At 29.3% G+C, this 22,546-nt stretch overlaps 1 protein-coding gene across 1 annotated transcript in view; it reads left to right on the top strand.

The window, feature by feature from the left end:
• Nucleotides 1-715: 715 nt before the first annotated feature.
• Nucleotides 716-22,546, top strand: part of LOC114122232 (netrin-B-like) — a 72,288-nt gene continuing 50,457 nt past the window's right edge. Inside the window, exon 1 of the mRNA XM_050203078.1 lies at nt 716-2,452. Coding sequence (XP_050059035.1) covers nt 1,195-2,452 — 1,258 coding nt within the window. The 5' untranslated portion in view covers nt 716-1,194. The remainder of the gene's footprint in view (nt 2,453-22,546) is intronic.

Here is a 22,546-nt window from a genome sequence, read left to right as displayed (position 1 = left end):
ACGAAGTCACTTTTAACATAGATTTTAATTTTTAAACGAATCTGCATCTAACTGGATACTGGATAGGAGACTTATAATACTGTTAATTAATGACTGTAGTCGTACACACTAATGTGAGTGCCTACTACCGAACAGAAATAATTTTGCATGCGCAAGCTTACCAATTTCGACATGGTATCTTGCCAAATGCCAAAATCTCGTTGAATTCGTTTTTCAAATTTGTATCAACTCTTTATTTTCGCTTAATTTTCCAGTGGTGACAAAAAAAAGTCGACGTCCGCGCGTTTGACTTGCACGGGTTAAGTGGGTTCTGCAGTTAAGTCGACTCTCCAGAACCGTATGACGACGTATACCATAATGTAATATATACGCACATATAACATATCACAAATATATATAAGTGCGAAAACGATGATGTTATGTGTAGAAACCGAAGAAATCGCCGAAGACGAAAATAAAGAAGCGGCATCATCGTGGACACATAAAGCAGAGGCTGCAGAATCAGAAGCAAAAGAAGTATAGGTATCTATCTATAATAACCGCATAGGTACAGGAGATTTGCCCGATTGCCAATTTCACCTCTCCTCCCGCCGGCCGGCCGGCCGGCAGCAGCCCCACTACGGCGCGCGGACCATTTTCCACCCGATTGGAGCGCACGAGTCCCGCTCCGCCCCGGCCGCGCGCGCTAGACGCGCGGCACCGTGTCTGCCGCCCGAGATCGCGGCAGTCAGTCAGTCTCCGGTCCCGTGTATCACCGTCGTGGTCCGCGCGCGCAACGAGGAACGAACAGAGAACGACCGTTCGCTGCAGCAGTGCATGTGCGTGCGTGCGTACAACAGTGTGTTCCGAGCGTGTGCATCGCGATTTATACCGCCGCCGCAGTGTTCGTAATATTATTACGTGCGATTATATATTATAATATATTCATAATACTCATAGTCGTAACTACCGCGGCCACCCCGTACGCGGGGGAATGTACGCCTGGCGTCCGGCCAACTGCGCGTAAAAATACGTAAAATTTATAAAAGACGAGTACGACAACGTTACATATTATTATTATCGGTTAAATGGCCTGCGCTTTTCGGGTGTATCGCTGAATTCGCGAGTACTTACCCGTATAATATTTCGTATAATAATTCGTCGTGTCCGACAGATTGAGACATTATCGTGTTCACTTATAAAAATCACATCGCGATGGCGTGCCGCAAAAACGTCCGCGTAGCCTTCGCCGTCGTCGTCGCGTGTTTCGCGATCGTTTCGCGGGCTACGGTCTCCGACGCGTCCGATCAACCGGACCCGGCCGACCCGTGCTATGACGGCGACCGGGCCCGCCGGTGCGTGCCCGACTTCGTCAACGCCGCTTACGGCGGTCACGTGGAGGCGACCAGCACGTGCGGCGTCAACGGTCCCGAGCGGTACTGCGAGCTGGGACCCACGTCCCAGGGCGTGTGTCACACGTGCGACGATTCGCAGCCCAAGCGCCGTCACCCGGCCGCCCATCTGACCGACCCGAACAACCCGTACAACGCCACGTGCTGGCGGTCCGAGACTCTGTCCGCGCAACCGGTGGACCCGGCGTCCGCCCTACCGCCGCCCGACAACGTGACGCTCACGCTGTCCCTGGGCAAAAAGTACGAGCTCACGTACATCAACCTGCAGTTCTGTCCCAAGGCCGCCAAACCGGACTCGATAGCCGTGTACAAGAGCATGGACTACGGCAAGACGTGGCAACCGTTCCAGTTCTACTCGGGACAGTGCCGCAAGGTGTACGGCCGTCCCAACCGGGCCGTCATCACCAAGGCCAACGAACAGGAAGCCCTGTGCACCGACTCGCACCGGTTCAACGGGGCCGGGTCGTCGGCGTCCCGGGTCGCGTTCAGCACGCTCGAGGGCCGGCCCAGCGCCATCGACTTCGACAACAGCCCCGTGCTCCAAGACTGGGTGACGGCCACCGACGTGAAAATCATATTCAACCGGTTGCACTTCCCGTCCGCGCCTCCGGAATCGTCGGCCGGAAGCAGCAGCACTACCACCACCACCACTAGCACTACCACCAGCACGACCGGCAGCATCTTGGGCGACGGTATGGACCCGAAATCGGATTCGGACGAACCGCTGAAAGGCAACAAGACGGGCGCCGATTTGCTCATGTTGAACCCGGACCAGGAGTTGCAGGGACACGAACCCGAGAAGACCACGGTGGTCGTGCCGGTGACGACCGCGTCGCCGTCCGCCGGCCGCACGTACCACTATGCGGTGTCCGACTTGTCCGTGGGCGGCCGGTGCAAGTGCAACGGACACGCGTCCAAGTGCATACCGTCAGGTCCCGGGGGCACGCTGGTATGCGACTGCAAGCACAACACCGCCGGACGAGATTGCGAAAGGTGCAAGCCGTTCCATTTCGACAGGCCCTGGGCCAGGGCCACTGTTCGCGATCCCAACGAATGCAAACGTAAGTACCTTATTCTGTTAGATTAACGTGTAATACCTTAAATTTCGATTTTAAAATGATATAAATTGTATGCCTACAAACGCATAAGTACTGGATTCAATACTGTTATCACTATAAATGTTAATTTTTAACAGTAAAAATTAAGTTTGAACGTATTATGTATTAAAAAAAAACTCATAGTCCGTATATAAAAATGTGTCACTCTGATTGATGGTTCTTTTGAACCTCTGCGCAAAATACATTTCTGATCTTAAAATCTCGGTGTCTTAAGTACCGAATTCTAATTTTTGGGATTTTGAAGTATATTCAATGTTGACGTATATTTATTTTCAAATATGTATTTTATCAAGGTTTATTTGAATTTTACCAGCCCACGCAATACATTATACAATGATGTGAAACTGCGATAAATTTTAAATAACGATCGTAGGTAATGTCGTTCTAATACCAGGAACCTGTGAATGATATCATGCATTATAACTTATAAGTGATTGATCAGTCTTGCATTAACAGCTAATCTAATGCTTAACTAGGTTCGTAATGTTTGGAAAACTGGGCAGGCATTTCGTGGTTTCGGAAGGGTATTAAATATATGTAAATAAGACTCGTTTTGCCAGAATTCCACCACATTCACGAAAATCGACATGAAAACGGTGCACTACATGTGTAGAAAACAGACATATAAACATTATCTTTATAGATCTATGTTAAAAAACGGCCGTTGTTTTTCTTTTAAACTGACCAATGGAAAAAAACATAAACCACATAGAAGGCATAGTAACCTCGACGGCCGCGGTCTAAATTGTACTTATATGGTATACTTAAGATAAGTTAACGAAGATATTTTCAGTCAATAATTTAAAAACACGTTTGTCACTGGCATTTTTTTTTTGTGCATACATCATGCAGTTCGATTCTCGATCAAACTGTTCTCTCGTCTTGTCATTTGCGAGTACGTTTTAAGTATTATAGTGGTGTATACAAAATTCCAGTGGAACGAGTCTTGTGTGTTATGTAGGTACTCGTATATTGCGAATCTCATAATATCCGGTCCGACAAAACGCTTCTCCCGTTTCCCAGAGTTACAAGCTAAGAATGGCACGTCAAGGTAATAAGACAGTAAGACACCTTACTGTCTTATTATCATTAGATAATATATTATATATTATTATGTCAACTCGCTGTATTATTCACTTTGTTCCTTGTATCCTTTTAGATAGATGTTATGTTAAGCATATAGTTGGGATGTTGGGTTGACGCTTGGTTGGAGTTACTTCGAATTAATTGTATTTATGTAGTGTTCAAATATACGTGTATCTAAATTCTAAATCTAGATACTTGAAAAGTTTGATAGATCTTACTATTTAAAGTTAAATTTTAGTAATTTAGATACACCAGACACCAGTTCCTCCTATTTTCATAAATTCATACGACACATTTTTTTTGTAGATTATTATTATATATTAAACTAGGATTTTATTGTCTCCCAAACATCTTTTGTACCTAACAATTTCAAATTATTATAATGACGAAAAATTACAGTAATTACACAATATATTTTTTTAAACTGGAGTTACTTTTATCGTAAAAACTTTGGAAATATACTTCTTAAGCACAAAACAATCAAAAAATAATTGATTTCATATAGAATATTAATCGATAAAAAACTTGACTTTTCATTATTTTTTTTACTTCTACTTGCTTCCAGGAAAACACATTCATACCACTGTTTTTATAAGGCAAACTGTTAAAATTAATTATACCTAATTTAAAAAAAAAAAGTACACATTTCTTAATTCTGTAATGCACACTTTTATTTTGCACTACTCACTTTGTGTCGGAATTTATTAAAATATAGTAGGTAGCTGATAGACGAATATTGCGCAGTCCATTGATTATTTTATTTGATTTAGTAAATTACCACCTTCAATAACATTTAAAAAATGTTTCAAAAGAGGACAAGTTTGTTAATAAATTATCCAATATTTTATGTATGTAAAAAATTAATATAATTTGAATCTAAATGAGAATAAGTTTTATAATAAACATAAGTCAGTGACTCAGTTATACGATAACTTCAGTACTTGCCGTAATAGTTGTCTGCAGTTTCCGTAAAAAACCTCAATAATCATCGATTGTCAATGTATAAAATATTCTAGGTCCCTATGAATTAATTTACTTATTACGACCGTATGGTTTGGTTTACTTTAATTTTATCAATGAAATCAGTGCATTATTGTTATTAATTGTTTACACCTATACAATATTACAATAGCAAGTATAACTACTATAATAGTAATATATAATAAGATAATATTATTATATCATATTATACGAAAAAATATTCATGATTAAGCGCAATACAAAACATATTACATTTTGACTTCAATTAGCCAATTATGACCATTATAGGTAATTACAATTAGGTATACAGCATATTTGCACAACAATACACATTTTCTTTTGGCTTCTCTTTATCGTAAATATGGATTTTAAATTTATTTTTCAGTACTTATGTTATATAATAATAAAAACAAATACAACAAAAATAAACACTAAACAGTTTTTTATTATACGTCAATAAATCAATAGTTATCAACACATCATTTAGAAAGTATAAAATAGTTGATTAAAAACAAATTTGATGTTTAATAAATATCTAGTAAAATTAATTTTTTATGATTAAAAAAAAACTTGGAATGTATTTAGGGCTTAAATAATAATATTATTGCTTTACTGCTTATACCTATGCTAGGTTATATAGATCATATATCATAGATCATAGATCATAAGTATTAAATTACAATAGAAACCTAAATTAAAATATATTATTAGACACTCGTATATGATACACGGTTATCGTTATAAGTTTTGAGTATTATCTATACTAGACTATGGTGTATATTAGTATATTATATTATGTTAAACATTTTAAACATTGGATTTATTTAATTTTACTGTATATTAATTATATAAGATTTATTTAGGAATAGTTAGATTGTAATTGATTTTAGTGACGAATCGTTTGAGTAGGTACATTGAGAAGAAAGTTGTAAAACAATTTCTCGTGATTTTTGACTTTATAGTTTATACTATTCTGCAGACCTATATAATTTTCCTTAACTAGTTAAACTTATCGGTTTTACTTGGTTTAATCGTTAGAATTTATGGTTAAATTATGTTAAGTTTAGTAAGTTAAAAATTGATAAAATCGTGTTTGTAAATTATAACATTTAAGATGTATTTACACAATTACATCTACTTGCAATCTGAATTTTTGACTTAAAAACTAATAAAATATTAACGTAACGCTTATACAAAATAAAAGTAATTTTATTTATTTTATATTTTTATATTATTTTATATTTTATAATTTTATTATTTAATTCATATATAATAAAGAAAACACCATCAATTTTTAATTGTACTTATAATAATATCCGAATATATTGTCAATAATGTTGCGAAACATCAATACGTAGATTGTTGTATTATAAATAATTATGATTATTGAACAATAATTATAATTATGTACCCAAATAGTCTAAACTTTTAAATGCTAAATACTCATATAGTCATAAATAATAATCTGTATTATTATTTATTAACATTTTTTAGCTCTCAGTAACTCATGAATTATAAGACAATAAAACACATATTAATTTGACACCTCTGTTCTGAAAAATTAATTTCATCTTGAAAAGTAACCTGAAGGGTCGAACTGTATTTATTTGAAAGATCAATAATAATTATGGCTATTAGATTCTTGACAGAGCTATAGAAAGCGAAGATACTGGTTAACAATACACAATAGTAATCTTCTTTTATTAATACCTACTAAAAGATTGTTATTTTTGAGCTGTTGTGACTTGTACACTATTTAGTTTTATAACAGTTTAATTTTTTAACGTAGTTACAAATATACCATATGTACCTATTTATTGTGTACTATATAAAATAATACACATAGTATACTTATGATAATACTTATTATTAGACATGTAGTCGTACTAATCTGACAGTGATATATATTAAATAACTATACCTAAGTAGTAAGTATAAATTACTATAAATCTTTTATGACGCTATCGTCAGTAAAAAAAAAAAAAAAATTGGAACGTTCTTACTATACGCAAAAGGAAATATTAGTGGTTATAGACTATACCTAGTTGTATTAAAATCACGACCATATATTATTGACCCCGATTTCGATAGGCTCTACTGCAGATCATCAAATTGGCTAGTTCGGTCTATATATTATTTCGATTGTAATCGTTCAGTTTCATGCAATCGTGGATCAACTATCGTTGAGATTTAACAATGGATGAATTGTTATTTCTCTCTCTTTTTGTCATTGACCCCCGCAAGCTATACAGTCGACGACTGTACCCCATGGTACAGGCGTACAGCATCACAAAAACGCAGACGGACATCAGATTAAAATCTGTTTTCGTGTTATTTTTTTCCCCATCTCCATCTCTCTTGCATACGAACAAGCCGCAGCATACACTCACTATCCTCTTCCCATCTGGCCCAGGGTGTTTTGTATATTATGTACTCCTCGTTTTGGAATCTCTTTATTTATGAATCGATTCCGGTCACGCTGGCCAGCGTGAACCGGTTGCATAGGTGAGAAATAACAGGGCCGTTTATTAACGATATGACGTCCGCACGTGCGTAGACTTTTCGATTTCTTCTCAATGTAACAGCCATCATCCAGGATATATGTATTTTCAATTTATCATACACGCGAAACAACTAGTATGCCGTACTCTTTATTTATAAAAACGTTTCCTGTTATTTTAAGTGATTAAGTATAATTCTAATATGTTTGTGTTTCAAATTTAAATATCGACGTAATCGATGAAGTATATTTAAAACGATAAAAATAATGTTTATTGAAAAACATAATTATTTTCAGTGTTAAAAATTGTGTGAGTAATTAATAAAATACAATTCGTATGACAGTCTAGTGAGTTATCTTGTAAATATTCCAGAGTAAAATAAAATTGTTATTAGTAGTAGTAGTTTTGGCAGTCTGCGTTAGTTTGGAATTTATGTCTTACTATTCATTATAACTCATGTCTCATAATATTATGTTACTATTTAGAATTAGCAAGTTTACATTATTTTAATTAATGTTAAGCATGATGTACCTGTTGATGTAATTTTACAATACAAATGTTATTTTTTATAACAAATAATTATATTATTATGTACATACTTGTAACCATTTGTAATTTCTTCGTAACTATTAATTTGGTTGGTACTTAAATGTTAATACATTTGTTTTATTGAAATTCATTACAAAAAAGTAATACTATTTTATAACAAACATTATTGAGTTATACTTACGATTTAAAAATTAAAACAATTATGAATTTACTATTTTATTTACTCTAGCTTAGAAAATTTTAATTTTGAGTTAGAAAAAAATGTATTGCTCTAAAATTGCTTAATTATATGTACTGTATTAACAATTCATCACTTTATGCAGTGTTACATTCTCATGATATTTCAAAAATATAATGACATGTAAGTACGAGTATAATCTACTCAGTCACTCAGACAAGTGAAGGGGATGATAATTATTTAGGTTCATTGTAGGAATTTGTTACTCGTCATAATGTTAGGTATAAATACATATAGGTACGTACCTAAACTACACAGTTGGCTCAATATAATTATTAGGGTCGGTAGTTTATGGCTTGCGGCTATTGAAACATGCATGTAGGTATGTCGGTATGTTCTAAACGTTATCTAGATATTCTATGTTTTCTGTTTTAATACATATTTTTTTTTCAAATATATCGATTCGAATTTAAAAGAAAAAGAAAGGAATATTTATCAATTTTCACTATTTATTCTATATTTTATACTATATATACCAAATATATATTTTTTGGATAAAATTCATAGTTTGCATCAGTTTTAAATATTGTATTGAATTTATTAAGAGGTATTAGTGCTAAAGCTAAAGCTGTACCTATAGTTTTGACTGCTTATTCAATGTATACCGGTAAAATATATAAAGCAGTAAATGTTTTTGTGTAGACGGGATTTTAAAATTAGTTGTTTAATATATAATTTCAAATACTCTATAAAACCTAATTGAATAAATGTTATAAGTTCAATTTTTGTGTTCGATAACTATATTTCATATTTGATTATCTAATATTATTAATGTAGAATGTATATTTTGCGTATACCGACCTAATAATAAAAATTGAATTTATTTCTACGTATATCTTTATGTTTAAATTGATTCGTAAAAGTAAAATATGAAAATTTGAAAATGCGATTGTTAAAATAGGAACACAGAAATCATTCTAAATATATTGTCAGCTGCTGTGTGCTTTTAATTCATTGAGTAACTGTCAAATATTTAATCTTAAAGCCAGATAACGCTTTATCGAAAACTGAAAAAAATATTTAATATTTACAAAACATCTATAATCTAATTTAAATCTAATAGGTAAAATAAATTTAACACTAAAACGTCAATATATTTTGTAAATAGAATAAGTTGGTAGTTTTGTTAAAAAAAAATTGTTTTTTGTTTAGTTAGTAAATAAAAATATAGTAATAGAATAAATTGGGATTTATAAATCTGAGCATTGTGTGTCGTGACTACCGCCGTGTGAATATCGTGTTTGCAAAAACGGACTTGCTAATTTGCAAACAGGATCCTGTCCCCCAGTGCGTTTTTGCACTTATCCGGACGCCGCCAGACAGTTTTGTATGTATCCACGAGTTGACACTGCAGAAAGCTGTATAAATCTCCGTACGCCTTTCCCCTTATTGAATACATTGTTGTAGTAGGACAAAATGACACGACACTATCCCCATATGAAGAGATGGATGTTGTTACTTGTTATACGTTTAATGGGATTTAATTTTACATCGACTGTGTATTTCGTTTATTTTTTATAAATGTTCATTAAAATATTTATTATATTACATGCAATTATATTATTTTACATCGATGTTGAATATTGACAAAATTAAATTTGTTCATTTATTTAATTATTATGTGCCATATAATTATAATAATAATGAAGCTTGTTATAACGTTTGGGTTGGTTAATTGAGTTACCTACCTCTTCAAATTAATTTTCAATTTTCTAATTATTTTTATTTATTCATTCTTAAATAAAAATATTCCATGATTTATGATGTAAAATATTATTAGAAGTACACCGTATACACATATAATGTATTACGATAATAGAATGTATAATCGATATTTCAATAACAATTATAAATAATACTAGTATCGTGTATTTTGAATTTAAGGTTTTGTTTTTGTTTGCCGAATCATTTTTTTTCAATGGTTTTATTCTATAAAGTAACCCTTTAATGAAAAATGATCAGGATAATCCTGAGTATTGTTAATGTGCGATGAAATGTTATGCAAATTATCATAATAGGTGCCACCGCATTGACTAGAGACCACTCCCATTTCAATTTTCTCAATTACTCAACCGAAACGTACAGTATATTGATGATAGGAGATTTTTGTCAGTTGTGTCAATATAGCTGCATTTAACGTAGGAGTGTTAAGCTAGGTATGCAGGTGGAATTTATCAGACCTAATACAAATAAAAACCATGACTTTAAAAAATATCATATTTTTGCATCTAGAATCTATAGCTGATATTAAATGTATACATATCTATCCGTATATTTATACCCTGTTAAACAAACTTATAAGTTATAACCGTGGTGCTGCATAACCAAATATATTTATAATATGTGTTTTAATATTTAATATCTTAAAAATGCGTTCCGAACACGTATTGAACTGCTATTATGTTATTTAAGTACATTATTATGGTATATTTTAATTTAGTTTAATATTTAAAAAGTATAGGTAGTGCGTGTAAGTATGTAAGGTATGAGCAATTCAGTTTATATATCGTTGATTAATTTAAAATGTTTGTAGTGATAAGCGCATATAATATATTCCTTTAAAAATGTCTCGTTTATAGGTAGGCACTAGGTATAGTAGGTACGTAGCGAAATCGCAAGGTTGTCAAAATAATGTTATCAGTGAATACCATAAATACCATATATATATGTATGTATACACACACACACACACACGGTATAATACAAGTATTATATAGGCGTCTGAAACGTGTTGGGAATTCGAAACATTTTATTCGAGATTGAACTCATCCAGATTAGTTCATTCACGTGACACTTTTGAGACCTAGAGACCTTTGTGAGCGTCGCCTCCACTGCATAATATAGTATAATATTATATAATACACGTCGAGAATGCAATTCATATTATTCTTCCTCGGGCGTCGTCCACGCGCATAATAATATTAATAACAAAACGATATCGCGTATTATTTCGTTATGTTGTTATTATTATTATTATTATTGTATCATTCGCCTCCGGAGGATTTCCGCCAGACGCTATACTACCAGACGCATTTCGCGTTTTCCGAGAGCACCTTAACTTTGACAACGATATACCCGCTGCTGCATAGCAACCGTCGTATAATATGCCTTGGTTCGCCCATACAGTACATCATTGTACAACACATCTGTTTCACAACTCTGTGGCCGGCGGCTGTGGAGGCGCAGGGGCGGAAACGGTTTATTTTTGACCTCTCTGCGTGTACATTATTATAATTTATTATATTATATACGTATAATAATATATATATATATAATATATAATATACGTCGTCTGTCGGGTAAAAAGGAACGATTAAATAAAACGCGAGCTTAGGATTTTTGTCAAAACACGCGTGTAAAGCGCGGGGTCGTTTTGTCTAGCTAGCTGTTTATCGTTATTGCAGCCCGTTTGACCGTAATTAATAGCGACGTGCGTGAATCGCTCTAATAAAACTGTTAACGTACGCCGCCGCCCGTTAAGTACCGCCGCCGCCGCTGTCCGTTTGTCCTGTGTGACAATCGCTGCAGCAGTTGTGGTGGCGCACAGCGTTTTGTTGGCAAGGCGTAATGTCGCACCGTCGCGCCAACCGACGGGTGTATAACGCGCGCGTATATTATGAAAATGAGCCGTTTGTGTAGCAATAATAATAATAATAATGGTATAAAAATTTCTACACACGTTTTTATTGCGTTGGCTCGACGACAAAAAGGTTAGGTTTTTTTTTTGTTTTACTAATATTTTTTTTTTCAAAAAACCAGCGTGCGTAATCTGACGCGTAAATTATGAGTTCGACCGCGATCGATTGAAAATTTATAGCTTTTTCTTGATGGGATTTTATTTTGCGTCTTTGAATCTTTGCAGTAATAAAGGAATTAAGTTATTCTTTACATCGATTATACTATATTATGTCTAATAATTAATATACGACAAAATTCAATTTTGCATAATTTTATAATTTGCTAAAAGAGTGATAAAAAGTTAAAATCATTAAAATGTCGACTTAATAATTATTTACTTTCATAGTTACAAGTCATAGTTGTATATAGGTCATTAATGCGTAAATCAAATTCAATATTGTATATATTGAATTAATTACCATCTTTTTTTAATATACTACCCGAAAAAGATTTAATAAACTATTGTGAGGAATTGTCATAAAGCAACATTGGCTAAAATAACGATGACTGGAAAAATGGTACACATGTTCATCATTTAGAAAATAATATATCCATTCAATTTAATCGTTAGGTACAATTGGATTGTCAAATACTTATATATAATGATACTATATACATAATTAATATACCTATAAATGTTCATATAAATTATTATAGTTTTTAGAAATACATACTAATGATGTATTAGGTTTTAATAAATAACATTCGGTTATCTCGTTTCCTTTGTAGGTACTTATATAATATATGTGGTGAGTGGTATCACACTATATTGACGGTATTTTATATTTTAAGTGGATATGAATAATTTTGAATGACTTTTAGTTGACTCCAGTTTATCATATAGATACCTACACAATTAGAAACTAACTCTAGAACTAACCAAATATTTTAATAAATATGATTTTGTATAATATAAATCAATTCATTATCTTCCTGGTTTTTTTATCAGCATAAATATTTTAATTTTTGTATTGGTTTATTTGGTTGTAGCAATAAATTATTGTTTTTTAGTTTGTTCGTTTAGTGTGTTTCTATAGTTAATTATTTTATTTTGTTAAGTATCTTTTAATTCCACTAATAAAATACCGATCCCTGTTCATTTTAATTGACGGCTAATAAAACGTATCATGCATAATGTAAATATTATTAATTTTTTTTTAAAAAGAATATACATTTTTTTTTGTAATATTATTTCATATAATATCCCTCAGTTTAATTAACTTTTTTATAATGATGACTCCTACGGGTTAAGACACATGTGGTGATACCTTAAATAGTTCTCATAGCCACAATACTCTGCGATTTATCATGTTTGCTTTGCTTAACGGATATAAACTTATGAAATTTTTTACAATGTAGGGATTACTAACAAGATGTATTAAATTAATAGAAAACTGTATTTTGGACCTGCGTGACCCAACCAAACATAGATTGACAGTCGTACATAATTTAAAGTTTTAATTATGCCTATTTATATTTTAGTGTCGTCGTGAAATTTAATCCATGAAAACCAATCATAAACTAACCATAAAGTGAATAAAACGTACGGCACTGTGTACGTTTATAATTTATGAACCGGTATTTTTTAAATTTACAATTCACACCTACGGGCTGTCAAGAAGACCAAAGACTCACTTGAATCCGAATCATGTATACGACCCGTTTACTACTCTGATACGTTTGAGGCGCCAAATCTACAATAATATTTTTTTTCGTTTGTCGGTCGATCTCTCTCTCTCTTGCTCTCTCTATTAATTCTTAAGAATTATATAACATTTAAAATTAAGTAAAGAAGTCGAAAATATGTTTATCCAGTATATAATATTATACTTTAAGACCCGTCTTACACGCACAAGTGATTAACAAGGCTAAACTTTTTTTTCGTTATTTTAATAATTTAATCAAAACCCTTATCTTAGGTCAAAGATTTTACATAATATTTGATTTTAAGATTTTAAATAATAATACAAAATTGATATCGATATACAGAATATTCATAAGTCATAATAATAATTATACAATTATAATATTATTGAAAACACGTTTTTTTTTTGATTCGTCTATTAACATTATTTTTATTTAAACTTTGTATTAGTTCCGAATTAAAAATATTAAATTTCTACAAAGCAATAGTATTATATAAGTTATTTACCAATACATTTCAAGTTTAAATAACACGCTTGTCTGTATGTTTTTATAAATAATATACTAAGTACTATTAGTACTAAGTAGTAAGTAGTTATTTAACGAAGCATTTTAAGAAATACAATATTACGAAGAATTGAAAGTTAAAATAATAATAAATATTATCATCAGATAATAAAGATGTTGAACCTTAATTTTTGATATAATTGTACAGTTTTGTTTTACATAGTAAAAATACTGACTGAATACATAAAGCGGCTGATTTTGAGTATTAATTTAATTTCCCTTACTTCAGGACAGTATTATAGTAGTGACTGGCATGTTACAATATTAATTTTAAAATAATATTAAATCATGGCTCATTAAAAAAAAAAACGATTTAGGATGGAGATTGGTAAATACTGCACTTATGCTTAAATGTTTTCTCTTCAACACATTAATTAGAATTGTACATTTTTCAATGCTTAGAAACACCACTTTGAATGTCAATAAATGGTTTTTTAAAGTATTTTCCAATTAGAATATTAGATTCTATTTTCGATCTATATAATATCAAAATTTAACAGTCTGATATTGTGTAATTTTAAAACTTTCTTATTTTTATATTCATACATCATACGTGTACATTTATTTGTTACTTGAATAATTTTTTTCATATTTATTTCTAAATTTTATATAACATATATTACTTATGTATTAAAAGTATCAATGATTGTTAAAATGATGTTAAAATATATTTAATTATAGATGAATATATTCTGTTTCTAAAATATTAAATCTGAAAAGCAATATACCTACTTTTGTTGAAGAAACTTTAAAGTTGAGAAAATGATCTGAATAAAAAATGAACAAGCGATGTTTTTGTGTTGCACTTCAGTTTTTGGACTGTTTAATTAAACCGGAAAAAAGTTCTGTCGTATAAGTCTGTATGAAATATTATAAGTCTAGTATATTTATATATAAACACGATTATTATACAGAAAATAAGAATTCGTTTGGAATTAGTTGTAAAATATTTAAATATTTAAATGTACACAATGTGTCTTAAAGGAATTGGTTTTTACATTTTGACATAATTCTTGAATGGATCTAAACAGTTTGCTTACTAATTTATGATATAATTTTATCGTCCTCGACGAAAAGTTAATAATAATATGTTAATTTTATTGAAAACTTGATAATACAATTATCTATGTCAGAATGAATTATAATACAAATAATTCTTAGCCATACTATTAACATTTTGTGTGTAAAAATCGTGACGTGCTTACAATTATAATTATGACGTTGACTTAAATTTCCTTTACACTAATACACTATGATATTATATTCACATCAATATCCATTAATTTGATATGTCTTCAGTTCAAATATGATTGTATTTATCTCCTAGAAATAATATTAAGAAATAGGTAAAATTCCGTATACAAAAGTGAAATTTACTTATATTTTTAAATTATAATCATTTTAATGTATGAAAACTTTCAATTTTAGTTCCATAATTTTGGTTTTATATCAGTGGAATAAATAAATATTTGATTTTTTATCCTCTAAACTACATTTTATCACTACCTATTTGATTATTAAGCTATTATCAGTAATTTTTAGAAAAAAATATATGTTATAGGTACATATTTGTGATAGAAAAATTAAAATTAATTGATTAGTCAAATTTGAAATACATAACATAACATTTATATTTGAGTACAAAACTAATAGTTATATTTTATTATTTATTTCTTTGTTAATCTTTTATTAACTGATTTATATTGTGCTTTATATTCATAATTTAGATAAATGATTAATATTCATTTAATATATATTTTTATCAACATTTTAAACTTGAAAATTACCTATAAATTATGATTTATAATATTGCCAACAATTAAATGTTACACGTTACACCATTACATGACCAAGGATAAATTCAACGGAGTTAAAGGATCAAGCCACCCCCCCCCCCACTCCATGAACTCACGTTACATAAATACTATAAAAACAAATTTCTCGTGTAAACACACAAATTTAATCTAATAATCAAACTATAATATACTTAAATAAATAATGTGACTATATTAAATGAGATTTATAATTTGTAATTTAATAAATTATTTGAACTCTGGACATAAATAAAAAATAATTCATAAAAAGTAGAACAATTATTATGATAATACTTTTACATATTCGTTAATTTTAAACATTATATTCAACATTATATGTAATAATATTATACCATCTCTGAATAATAATTTAATAAAAATAAGTTGAACTAAGAATGAATTAGTATAATACTTCAAAATAAACACGATAAATATTTTGTGTGATGCACAATGTACATACTTCGATCTGGATCCATTCCTCGTTATTGTCTATAAATGCATAAAACAATAGATCTATTCCCGATTATCATAACAGATATAAGAAACATGTTTTTAGCCCTTCGGGAAACTACAATATTTATGCATAAACCCAACCTATTCTTATCAAACGATTTTACTGTTTCTACTAAAAATCGTTTATGTGTAGGTCTATAAATCGTGAAAATTAAATTTGTTAAGGATAATTTACTTTAGTAACTATTTCTAAAAATACTAAATCATTATCAATTATAAGTAAATAATTATCAAATAATCTTTATTCAAATTGGTTTTTTAAGATTGAAATAAACAAAACTTAGTACTTAAGTATTTTTTTTTTAATGTCGACGCAGTTTTATGATAATATAATGTACAATTATATTTAATTAATTAATTGATTTATAATTTAATAATAACTATACAATTTAAGTTAAAAAGCGAATAATTTAAACTATTCAAATTAAAAATATTATTAAATAGTTTTGAGTACCTATATAGATTATTATATTATGATTTATTAAGTTTCTTTTATAATTTATGTTATAAATGATAATTAAGTTCATATATTTATAAATTACCAATGATAAATATTTTTTTTGTTTTTTTGATTAACAAACACCTACTCGTCCTACTCATAGGTTTCGTCTATCCATGAAACTAAAATAGTATCATAAAAGTAATTTTTATTGACCTACATTTACCTTGTAATGTGCAACTTGCAGTAGTTATCATTTATATGTATAATATATTATAATTGGCTTGATATATTTCTTCGGTTATCTCGTTATCTGTATATAAAGTTATAAACGTGTATTACAATATCATATCTCGTTACAAATATCATGACTTTGTCATGACAGATATTATATTTTGTAAAAGTATTTTGTGTTAAACTTTGCCCCATCGGGGTGAAATGGATACCTATTTGTTTCTCAATAGTATTATATTATGTAGATTGTAGGTACCTACTATGTATGTTACTTTTCCTGTATACCAAAGTGCCTCTGGACTTCATGGGGTAATTATTATTCTCGACTAGGTAGTTGTTACTTTTTGATAAGTATAGGTATATATTATATATTTACATCATATTGTCTATAACAAGGTCCTGCCAAGGGTTTTTTTGTCTTAAATTTTTATTTATTGCTGGTCTCCGCCGGTTTTGAGAATTAACATTTGCCCGTTGGTGGTGTCTTCCTTAGGATAAAATGGAAATTCTAAGCTCCCACGCACACTTCTACGTCCGGTCATAAACATATCGGTTTTGTTCTGTATATTTTAGTGTGTACAAATTACGAATACCGTGCGCTTCAAAACTACCTACAAATGGAAAATATTATATGTTTCGTGAAAAACGATTGTTTTATGGAAGTGTAACGTCTTTGTTTGGATTTTAGTTATTTTTTTTTTGGTTATTTTTCTAAAGTGGCGGAAAATGTTTGCATAATTTAGTTTATTTGAATAATCATAGTATATATACCTTAAAATAATATCTAAATAATATGCATGTATACTGTATTAAAAATAAAATGTTGAATTACAATTCAGTAAAATATTATTCCACACAAATATAACACTTATTATTGTTTCATTTTAAAAACCATAATATTATAAGAAAGTTATGTATTTAAAAATATTTTCTTTATATAATTTTATGATGTCAACGGTTTGAACCAAAAATATAAATTATTTTTTAAACTAAAAGTGAATAATAATAACAGTGAAATATTTTGCTGATATGTTAATATATTTGTAATTCATTGGTATAAAATGACAACCCATTTGTAACATTCAAAAATATTGATAGGACAATGCATTAATACTACTTAAGTTTTGTCATAAATTAAATTTTCTATACTAAGTATACCTAATTAATTATAAGTTATATAATACATTGTCTTATTTAAATTAATTAATAGAAATTATTATACTTTAAGTCTATTTAAAAAATCGTATTTACTATTTATTTATGTTATAAAGATTCTACGTAATATAGGAAGGTTTTATTAATATATTATAATACATTTATTATATTATAACATCAGTCATCTATAATAAAACACGTCGTAATATAATTTTTGTGTTTTATAAGTATTTTACGCTGTAACAGTTCCTCAATAATATTGTATTGATAATTATTTTCCCATAACAAAGATAATTTTTCATTCAAAATTTTCATTAGAAAGAATAAAAGTATTTTGTATTTTTAACTGCCGCGAATACAAATTATTTTCGTACAAGCATTCGCGTTTCTCTAATAGCTACTTAAATTGTATTAGTATTAGACTATTAGACATTAATATTTATGTTCCACGAATTAAGAGTATAACAAATTACAACTTCACACAACTATTCACATTTATTGTGTGTTACGCGCTTGTAGTATTTTTGTTATTCTCGAAACTGACTCATCTTATAGTTACTCTTGTTACCTTTATTTATTTTTGCAAATAAAGTAATAAACTTATTTAATAATTTTAGATTTAAAAATAAATAAGAACATTATTTAAAAGTGTTTTAAATAAAAAAATACAATTTTTTTTAGAAAAACAAGTTTTGGCTATACGTGTTACAAATTACAATCAGAAATCGTAAATAATTCATGACCCATTTGTCCATAATCTCTAAACCGTTTTGTCCAGACAATCTTTTTACCAATATGATTTTATTACTAATAAAACGGTGACTTATTTTTCATCACCCCAACGAAAATTCGTAGAAATAACAATCGTAAAATGTGTCTTGCGTTTTTTTTACCTCAAATATAGGTGCCTATACGTACTCGATTATTACAAATTCGTTACTACTTCTGGAGGAACTTGTATTCAAATTTAAGGATAAAAATATATTATATGAGTACCTACCTTCAATTTATTGTATACGCTATTCATTTATGTACGTGTGTGTCGTGTGTATATGTATTATATTATTGTTATTATTGTATACGTTGCCGGATAATGGGCTCGTATTTATCACATAGTGCGAATATTGTCATTCATGGACAATGTTGCCCCGCGGATACTCTATTAATAACGTCCGTGTTTGACAGCACTGTAAAATATGCGATATGGGGTCGTGTTGGGGATCGAAAGAACAGAAAGAGATAGAACGAAAGAGAAATGGAGAAAAAAACAGTGGCTTTGTGGAGATTTTTATCGGCTGTAAGCATATATGTATACCGTATATGAGTATACACACACCGGTACTTGGGGTTTTATAAGCGGCGAGATATTATACTATAAAGAACCGGTGGACCACCTGCGCTACAATATTTTTGTTCGTCCGATATTTCTACAGTTTTACAGGATTCGATAATATTATTGCGTGCTTATCGTATAGAAATATTTAAAATAAAAATGATTTTGTAATATAGTAAAAAAATATTAAATATATAAAATATTAATATTATTAATATTATTATAAATGATGATTTAAGTTCCTTTGAGTTTATAAAATTTTAAAGTTAATGTTCATTTAAAAAAAAAAAACTGGAATAATAACCAACAAAAATATTGTTGTATACTTTAAAATTAAACATAATATGTTAGTTATTACACAGATCGATATTAATATAATATAATGACTATGGTCTATGATGATTAACAAATAACAAGTTATTTATAGTAATTAACCACCAATTTTAATAAAATTAAAGGATGGTTTGTGATGAAAACGTTATGAATAAAATATGTGTTGAGCGTCATGTGTCATATGTGATATATTAATATGAAGGAATTTAAATGATATTTAAAATTTTTTTCAATACCTAACGAATCTTTTTTTAACAGTGTTCTAGAAAATATGAAAATATCTGCTTGAATAATATTTTTATTTGTCTAATTGAAAAAGAATTTCTTATATTATTTTGAAAATTTTACTAAAAAAAAAAAAGAATAGTTATTTTATGTTTTTGTTCTCGATTACATGAATATTCTAAAATTATAGAGGATATAAAAACGTTGTACCTAAAACTTTAATTGTAGTCTTTAGAGTAGGTAAGATATGTAATTTTAAAATAGATATTATAATTAGTATAATTAACAACTGTATCAACTATCAGGTACTATGACGGGTATAATACGAATTATTGTGTACTGTAGATCACATTATTGATACCTTTTCTGAAATAAACATAACCTTATCTACTCCCTACCGCCTACTTAAATTTAAAAATACACCTGCACGATTTTTTTGTTTTCATTTACAAGTTACGTATATTTGTTCTACCGATACTATAAAATATTTATAAAAATATAAGTAAAATATAATTATATTTTGTTTCAAAACTTAGTTAATTAAATGTTAAAAGAATAATCTACATATAAAAGTTTTGTCTCAAACATATGATATGATGATAACTTAATATTCCATAATAACATAAAAATATATTGGCTAATTAATTATTTTTTTAAACAGTTGACATGCGTGATCTATAGATGGTTTTTCAACATTTTCCATTTAAAAGTTTGTTACTCTGTAAACAACAATATTATCTAATATCTATGTAATTTAAAGTTATTTAATTTCACTAAAATGTAAATACTCTTATATACTTACAAATTCATAATTTTTAGGATAAGATATATAAGATATATCATTTATAAAATAACTAATTATTTTTTTTATAATATTTTTAGTATACACTTGAATATTTAATGAATAATTTTGAGGATAAAATCTATTTAAAAATATATATTTTACATATTTCATTATAAGATTTATATTATATTCTTTACTTTTCATAGTAACTTTATAAGTAAACAATTTGAACGTAAATATTTGTGTGGGAAAATTTCTGAAACCATTTATATATTATGTAATTTTTATTACTTGCATTATAATTATGTCATTACCGGCTTTTACTTTGAAATTTCATTTTTATTCTTCATATGCACGTATATATTTTTCCTGAAATATTTTAAAATCTGATAACAAAAAGTGCATCATTTTAAATTTTAAATAGATGTTTAGTTTATTCATTAATTTGTCTATTTGCTAAAAATAAATAATATTCTTAACCTAAATTTTAATTTTAAAATTTATTTTAGATTGAATATTTTATTAAGTATAGCTAAAAATAAGAGCAAAGCAATGTTTATCAAGCTATATCTTATGTATGATCATACCAGGTTAGGTTATATTATTTTACTAAGAGCATTCGAAATATAATATCTACATAATAATTAAGATAAAATATATTAAATTGAATATCTATTTTTGTAAATTTTGTGGTATTTTAATTTAAGTCATATTATTTTTTACCAAACACGGAATTATATTATACTTCCAAAATATAATTAAATATTTCATATTTACCTACATGTTGTTATCATTATTTTTAATAACTAATAAATTATTATATAATTGACTATTAAATTTTAAGACTTAACTAAAGACGTATATTTTAATATCATATGTTTTAATGTAAGTACTCAAAAATGTATATTCAAATTTAAAATTATAATTAGATCGTAATACAAATCTTTCATGTGTACATTATATATTTTTATGTGTAATTACGTAAGTAATTTGATAATTAATATGAAGCCTTAATTTTTATATAGTTTGAACAAAATGTTTTTACACGCAAACATTTAAGAAATTAAAATAGCTTAGGTATTTATATTTTAAGCGAAATAATAATTTTTTTGTTTGAAGTAAATTAATCATTTGCAATGGGTTAGTTGAGTCTGTTAAAGACTTTATCTTTATTTTATGGAGGAAAAAACACGGTAAAAAATAACGTTCTGGATATATCTTTTACCATGAAGCAAAACCGGCCATCTGAGTTCCAATTTGTATTCAACAAGTATTCAGACTCTGTAAGTCTGTTTTTTATTTCTACGTTTCATTAGTGTCTCGCTACTCTTGTTGGAAATTCAGACAGTAAAGAAAAATAACTTATTCCAAGCACATGTCTTTTGTCTGAAGTCCGAAATCGAATTTTTTATTAAAATAATTTGAACGCTGAAACTAAGGACCTAGGACATTCTGGATTTCATAGTTTTGTTGGCTCAACAAAACTCGTTAGTTTTGTCATAAATTTTCTTCCAGACACCATTTTTAGCCGTTATACATAAAACACACGTTCTAAATACATTGAATGCATGAAATCAACCATTTCGTCATGGAATGAAGTTTTATACATATGGAATACTTATTGGTTACACATGTGTTCAGATACATCGCGTGCCTTTATTTTATTTTATTGTATTTAAGACAAACGCGCATATCCTATACATTCGTCGAACACATAATATTATAAACGTGTATAATAAATAATAAATCAGCCATTGTTGTATGTCGCGCCAAGCAGTCTAGTCCTACGGTCGTTTGTGTTTGTGACCCTTTTGACCTTAATGGTGCACAACCAATAGTAGATGGTTTTTTCTCATTATTACTTAATATTGACAATGTAATCGCTACCCAGTCATCGGGGATGATTTTCGAAGAACATAATATCGTTATAAGAAAAGGTCACGGTCAAAATTCTTTTTATTTT

Source organism: Aphis gossypii, chromosome 3 (assembly GCF_020184175.1).
Source record: "Aphis gossypii isolate Hap1 chromosome 3, ASM2018417v2, whole genome shotgun sequence".
Lineage (NCBI taxonomy): Eukaryota > Metazoa > Arthropoda > Insecta > Hemiptera > Aphididae > Aphis > Aphis gossypii.
Note: the sequence above shows the minus strand (reverse complement) of the source record. Positions and strands in the feature narration are given on the sequence as shown.